This window comes from Notothenia rossii (genome assembly GCF_949606895.1).
Source record: "Notothenia rossii genome assembly, chromosome: 8".
Taxonomy (NCBI): domain Eukaryota; kingdom Metazoa; phylum Chordata; class Actinopteri; order Perciformes; family Nototheniidae; genus Notothenia; species Notothenia rossii.
Window position 1 is genome coordinate 29,407,332 of NC_136906.1, and position 7,715 is coordinate 29,415,046.

At 41.3% G+C, this 7,715-nt stretch overlaps 1 protein-coding gene across 1 annotated transcript; it reads left to right on the forward strand.

The window, feature by feature from the left end:
* Positions 1-701: 701 nt before the first annotated feature.
* Positions 702-7,239, forward strand: foxj1a (forkhead box J1a). The gene is made up of 3 exons (XM_079646903.1): positions 702-919; positions 1,581-2,285; positions 3,521-7,239. The coding sequence occupies exons 2-3, from the start codon at positions 1,734-1,736 to the stop codon at positions 4,379-4,381; spliced, it is 1,413 nt and encodes a 470-aa protein (XP_079503029.1). The 5' UTR covers positions 702-919; positions 1,581-1,733; the 3' UTR covers positions 4,382-7,239.
* Positions 7,240-7,715: the final 476 nt, after the last annotated feature.

Sequence of the window (7,715 nt, forward strand, 5' to 3'; positions counted from 1 at the left end):
GTGCAATGAATGTACAAATCGTGCCGTAAATGTATATTATGTTGTGCATTAAAAGCTGTGCAGTCAAAGTACATGTTCTGTAATGCAGTACAATTACATGGTGTGCAGTAAACGTATGAATAAGAGAAAGAAACCAATACATAAATCTGCTTCCACTTTCTGAGTCTTTGATTTGTTGTATCATTTATAAGCCGATTATTTTTCTAGATTAATGGTTTGGTGTATAAAATGTCCATGCTTGTTTCTCAACATTTAAGGTAATGTCTTTAAATGCCTTGTTTTGTCAGTCCAAAAACCAAAAGATCTTCATTTTATGATATAAAACAAAAAAAAGCTGAATATGTCCTCATTTAAGAGACTCTTACATTCCTGCATGATTTTACTGCACAATTAATACTTTAATTCTAGTATTTTAATTACATTTGGCTGAAACATATCTTACTTGTAACATAATGTTTTAAATGCAGGACAATGTTCAGTGTGGTTTAAGTAGCCTATAGTTTTACTGCAGTCAACGATCTGGAAAATTCTTCCAGCACATTCAGTTCACTCAGGTCCCTCCTTGGGTCCGCGAGCCTCAGCTTGAAACCCTGCAGCCTCAGTTTACTTGAGAGTGATTAAAAATGGTCAACACTATAGAAACCGGGAGGCCAATGGAGGAACGGGAAGCTGTTTACAAGTGGGGGGTGCACCGTTTCTATGGTTGCTGGACAAACCTCCTGCAGCCCCAGGTATTAAACAGCCCCCACCGGAGGATCCTGCCCGTTAGAGGAGAAGCGGCCAGCACCGCACCAAACACCGTGCACAGGAATCCAACGTTCCCTAATTCTCTCACAATTCTGACCCCAGGTGAAGCAGGCCGAGGTTCTATACGTGCTGGATTAAAAAAGACCACTACTCAACATAACAGCAGAAAAAGGTGAGTTTAAATTTGATCCATCCCCAGAATATAATACACCTGTAAACTTTCCCAAAAGGCCTTGGATATCCTGTTAATACGCACGTTTAGGTATGACTATTTTGTTGATCATAAACTATATATGGCATGCTTATTATTTAATTTGCATTGAAATATTTACCGTAGAATAATCAGCATTTTAGTAATTTTATTTGGAGCAAACCATGCCCTTAATGTGCGGATTTTAAGCGTAAAACCTCCAACATGTGAGCATGTATTTACATCTCAATGTATATAACAGTCGGTGTTTTAAAAAAAAGTTATAGTTAAACGTTTATTTAACTAGTTAATACATTGGGTTAGGTTTAAAGCTGATCATTGGAGTTGGTAATGACTCTTTTCTGCGCTGAGCGTCAAGTGCGCACCAGTTTTTCATGGAGACTTTGAGACATAAAGTAAGAGGCCAGTGTTTTTGTCACCATTGTTTTCAAAGTTTAGTTTCTAAAGCGTCATCACTCAGACATCCAGGTGACAGACTAGCCAGTGGATTTAAATGGTTGTTGAAAAGACGTTGACTTTATGCACAAACGCACACACAGAGGCTCTGTTTTCAAATAAGGCTCATCATTGTCCTGCCTGTTCGCACTTTGTTAAGTCGGGTGTATATTTTGTGTCCTGTCAGGCGGTGGCAGGGGAAGGAGGGTAACGGAGAGAGAGAAAGAGAGAGAGAGAGAGATTGAGAGAGAGAGAGAGAGAGAGAGAGAGAGAGAGAGAGAGAGAGAGAGAGAGAGAGAGAGAGAGAGAGAGAGAGAGAGAGAAAGAGAAAGAAAGAGCCATGCTGACTCTGAGCTGCGCCGACCCGTGGCCCGAAGGCTCTGTGGGGCTGGAGGAGGAGGTGGTGACCGCGGCTGCTCAGGCGGAGGAGCGGGACACCAACAGCAGCATCTGCAGCTCCGTGAACCTGGACGACAGCCTGACCAGCCTGCAATGGCTGCAGGAGTTCTCCATCCTCGGTGCCAACGTGCCCCAGCAAGCGCTCCACCTGCAGCAGCAGCTGTTCGGACACCAGCGGCTGGGCTCTGACGCGCCGGCCTCCCCTGTGGCCGGGGACCCCGCCTCCTCCATCGGCATGCCGCTGACACCCGGGAAGCCCACAGCGGCAGCCTACAGCAGGATGCAGTCCCTGCCGGGCATCGTGGCGCACGGGCACTGCCCAGACGAGGTGGACTACAAGACGAACATGCGCATCAAGCCGCCGTACTCGTATGCAACGCTCATCTGCATGGCGATGCAGGCCAGCAAGAAGAGCAAGATCACCCTGTCCTGCATCTACCAGTGGATCACCGACAACTTCTGCTACTACAGACACGCGGACCCTACCTGGCAGGTATTTTAAAATACACACACACACACACACACACACACACACACACACACACACACACACACACACACACACACACACACACACACACACACACACACACACACACACACACACACACACACACACACACACACACACACACACACACACACACACACACACACACACACACACACACACTACTTATATTACAATGCAGGGCTTTTGCTTCGAGTAGAGTATTTCTACATTGTGGTATTGCTACTTTTGGGCATTTAATTTTACTTTACTTATTACAAAACTTGCTATGTAATATTTGTATTTCAAATTTCTCACACCAATATATGGAGACATGGAGTTTATTGTTCTAACACAGTTTCCATTGTTTGAAATTAAGTTTCAAATGACAGCTGGGAACAAGAATGATTGCTATTTAAAGACAGTAGAATACTTTTTTTAACACAACGAGTCCTTGGCCTGCTGCCACACTGAAGTATTAGTGACCTTCGCATGTGGTTATTAATCTAAATACCCCCCCACCCCCAGCTGTACAAAACCAGTAAACACTAAATAATCCTATTTACATCGATGCTTTTGCTATAGCTGTATTTTCTGCTTGATCAAAAACAAGTGATGTGGAGGTGGAGGAGATTCTTCTCTAAAGTTTAGGAATTTTTCGTGAAAAAAGTTTAATTTCACATGAATGATTGATGAAGCGGTTAGCTGTACTCCTGTGTTTCAGCGTCTGAGCTTTCTGTTATTGTAAGGCTGTACATGGGGCAGATAATATTTAACAAGGTCATCGGGTCGCTGCTCTTTTTAAGACTTCAGTGAAGAAGACGCTGGGGGGGGGGGGGGGGGGGGGGAGGCGTCTGCCATGTGTACTTCCTGCCCCACTACATGCTGATGTTCAGTTAGATGTTTAGATTGTTACCATGCTAAGCCAACTTGCTGCTTGTTGTAGCGCTATATTAACATTAGAGACAAGAGCGTGGTGTTACTATTATACTATAATAAAGAATATAATATGCATATTTACCAAATATATATTTTAAATCCTAATAATTTAGCTTTTTTTTTACTTCTATTCTCTCACCTGGAACTCAATGGATTTTGGTTGGATGCCTCTAATGTAGTTATGTTGTTATGTTATACGAATTTCTGGGTTTTCCTAAAAAAAGATATCGTTCCTTCAGGATGCTGTTTGATGAAACCATTGTACGAGTGTAAGTTGAAACATTCATCTGTATTTTCAGAACTCCATCAGACACAACCTATCGCTCAACAAGTGCTTCATCAAGGTGCCGCGTCAGAAGGATGAACCCGGGAAGGGCGGCTTCTGGAAGATCGACCCTCAGTACGCTGAGCGTCTCCTGAGCGGCGCCTACAAGAAGAGGCGAATGCCCCCTGTCCGGATCAACCCAGTCTTGCAAAACCGTCTCCGAATCAACGTCCACCCACAAACCAGAGGCCCCTGCATCCCTGCGGGGAGTCAGAGTGGCTTGTGCATCAACCTCGAGTCTCAGCAGCTTCTCCAAGAGTTCGAAGAGGCAACTGGTGCCGACCAGAACTGGGACCCCCATATGGCTGAAGGGACCATGCTGGGGTCCTGGCCGGTGGTGAGGGGAAGAAGTGGCCACAAGAGGAAACTAGGATCAAGATATGGCGGGACCAAAGCTCCCCGGCGCTCAAGTTCGCCGCTGCTTTCCGTCGAGGAACAGAAGGAGATCGGACCTCTGAAGGGAGACTTTGACTGGGACGCCCTGCTGGACTCGGCTCTCAATGGGGAGCTCAGTTTGGATGGAGGAGAACCTCTGAGCCCCATCATGAAGGATGAAGACCTGATGGTGCGGGGGACCCATATCTCTCCGATCGAAGCCCCCCCAGGAGCCGCGGACATCCACGTGTTGGTGGAAACCCAAAGGAATAATGAGGTGTCAGACTTTGATGAGGAGACCTTTCTCGCCACCGCCTTCCTAGAGACCCCGTGGCCAGAAGAGGAGGAACAATGCAGCAATGACTTCCTGTGTAGCTCCTCCGTCAACCTGGACCAGCTGTTTGATCTTGGAGACTCTTTAGGAGGGGACCCCAACACCCGGATTGACACCCTCCTTTGAGGAATAGTTTGAAAATGAAAACCCATGCATGAGGAATAACAGACTCTTTTTTTATTACACTAAAGCAACGCTTATTGGCTTTTTCAAGATGTTTAAAGTATTTTTAGAAGGAACTTTTGTTGCTGATTCATGCAGGAAGTGAATTCCCAATGCCTAATGAACAAAAAAGCCACGATGTACAGCAGCAGAAACATCAGCACACAGAAAAAGAACTCAAACTAAATGTACGAAATGACAAAAAGAAATCCAGAAATAGGGCCTGGTCAAACCACAAAATTAAACCATCTTCACAAATCCTGGTGACGTAGTTAGTTAGCATGATGGATGTGGATTAAGACAGCTGCAGTGCCTCCAGTGGCCAACTGTATACCTACTACAACAAACAAACTGACAGGAAAGCTTGAATTCCAAACAAGCTAATAATAATCAATCACTTTGTTTCTCTACAAATAGAAAAACAAATTCTATAGGTTTAGTTATTGTAAAATGTAACTAGAGTAAGAGATTTGAATGAGAGTGACATTGTGAACATTTAACGGAAAAGCACTAATGAGTCAGGTCCCATCGGTATACATTTTTCTTAAGAACTTGGTACTCCTTTAGTCTCGTAATTCAACATGCAGGATAGTCCGATAAACCTCAACATTACGTCACATACTCGATATAAGATGGGTTCAGTTACGACTTGGTTACGTTTAGGGTTAGGGTTTGTATATGGTTAAATATATAGTACAAATGGTGGCTTGGGTCATGTAAGTAAGTGAAGTATGTGAAACGTGAAAAAAACAGAAGTCCATCTGGAAAATATTGAATTGGTTTGACCCAGTCCATCTGCTCTGACCTCTTACCTCAATGTACTGTAACAAAAAGGGCCTAACTTTCAAGTCCAAAATCACCTGAACCTTCTGTCGACCGTCTGCATTCATGGGACTGTAGAGCATGCCATGTTGCGTTTCCTTAAACCCCGCCTCCAAGCCGCTACTAAGAAGTAGTTTTACTATTAAAAAATCACACGCATTCCTCCCAATGTAAATCAATGGGGAAAGTATTTTTGGGGCACATGACATAACGTGTCTAACATGGAAGTTGTAATTCAATGTTTAGCCACAACAAAAATGTGCTTTAAAGCTTAGCGCTCTTCCTAGGGGGCTTGGTAGGGCCACTGACTGCGTTATTGCTTGGTTGGGAGTCAGAACGCCTATGAGCTCTTCAAGCAATACGTTTTCGATTAACTTAGCGCCATCTTGGAATCTGGTATCCAGTTCGTATAAAACATCCATGTTAAGCAAGTTTGACTTTATTGCGCTTTAAATGAGCTGTATTATTACTATGGCCCCCTGTCTTTTAGCAGTATTTAGTCTGACAGTAGATTGGTGACACACCAAGCTACAAAGCTTTCTACATTTTGAGCTCTCCATCCCTTCAAGGCTCAGGAAGTTATGCTAATGGTTAATGAAGCAAATCGGTGTTTTAAGTTGATGCAAAGATCTGGATTGATTCACTTTGCGACACGCCATAGATTCCATTTCACAGATTTTCCCTCCAAATGTCAGAGTTTTTAAATGCGGCCTTTAAGAATGAGGTATCACGGTCTCTGTTTACGTCATAAAAGGTGTTTATTCATGTTATTTTTGGCCTAAATACTGTTCAGAAAACAACTGATCCACAATTTAAACTGGTACCAGCAAGTACAAGCCGGAGATATGATTGAAAAAAGTTTCTAAGAATTTGTTTTTATTATGTAAATACTGTGACAGCAGCACTATGATGATAAATAATATTTGCCAAATGATGTTTGATGTAGGAGTGATTTACTGTATGTTGTTTTTTTTGTGTGGGGTTTTTGGTACTAACTATTCTCTGTATGCATTTTTCAAAATGAACTAGAAGCAGTTTACTAGATTAATAACTATTATGCTGGATAAATATCTTTTTTTCAAGAGGACTCCTTCATATCAGACTCCTTTTAGAAGTTTTAAGTAGTGATTCTTAGCAGAGTAGATGTTAAGCAGTTGAGGAAGAGCGTCTGAGCTTCAAGGTGTAAAAGCCTTAACAGCTTGAGGCAAAAATTCTATTAGGACCTTAAAAAGCTCATCTTAGAAAGGTCAAAGAGCCTTGTAAATGAATAGCTGACCTTCTATGTGCCAAGAACAACACTTGGGACTCGACAGGGTGGCAGTGTTTTTTAGAGGAATTTCCCTTTTTTTCTAAAACATAACTTCTGATAGGTTGTTGGATAACCAAACCACTCCACATGAATACACATAGTCTTAACTTTAATGATAGACTCATTGCTCCTGTTTTCCTCTAAAATGTGTGAAAGTGCAATCAATGTACAGCGATACTTGTTATATTTTACATGCAGTTTACTTTCCAGACACCAGTTTCTCTAGCTTGTGTATTATGAGGTGTGAATACACAAAGAACTCTTTGTCATGAAACAATTGTTTGTCAGCTCTTCTTGATCAAATAACACGTTAAAGCGTTATAATGGCATATTATATTATACCATGATTGGCTCTGTAAAGATAGACACACTGTATGTGATCTTTTCTTTCCTGTTTTTATTTTACTTTCCACTTTTATTTGACAATAAAAACATGTTTTACTGCATCTTGTTGTTTAAATGATATGTTTGATTTAGTATTAATCATTTGACTTGGTTTTCCTCTGGGTCAGACTATATTTATCATCAACAAACAAAAACCAAGAGATTTCAAAAAAACATTTGTGATCCCCAGAGGATGAACCTTACTGATTTAGGGGATCCTATGAGCTTTCATGTAGCACCACCATCCACTTTTAATGTATTCACTGAAACATCTCAACATCTACTGAATGGTTTACAGAGAAAGATTTTTTTTTTTTTTTTTATCAACTATTGGATAATTTTCCATGAAATGTTTAAGACATTCCTGTTCCCTGGAGGATACATCTTACTGACTTTTCATGGAGTAACTTTATCATATATTCAATCAAATATCTCTTACTCTATGTATGTATGAATCCTACTAAATACTGACTTCAGATAATGTCTGACTTGCTCTAACACACTTTTTTCAATAAAATATCTACTTGATGGATAAGTAAACGTTTATTTTTTATATTTATGTTCCCAGAGGTTCAATCCTTCTGACTTTGATTATCATCTGACTTTTATTATAATGCTAATTATGAAGTTGATATTTGTGACTGGAGTAAAATATTATAAAATATCTAACTACAAGGACCACGAAATGCTGTAAAAACTTTCTTGATCCCAGAGACTAGACGGTAACGACTTTGGTGATTTTTATATTCACATTGATGCATGTTCTCCAGAGGATCAATTGAT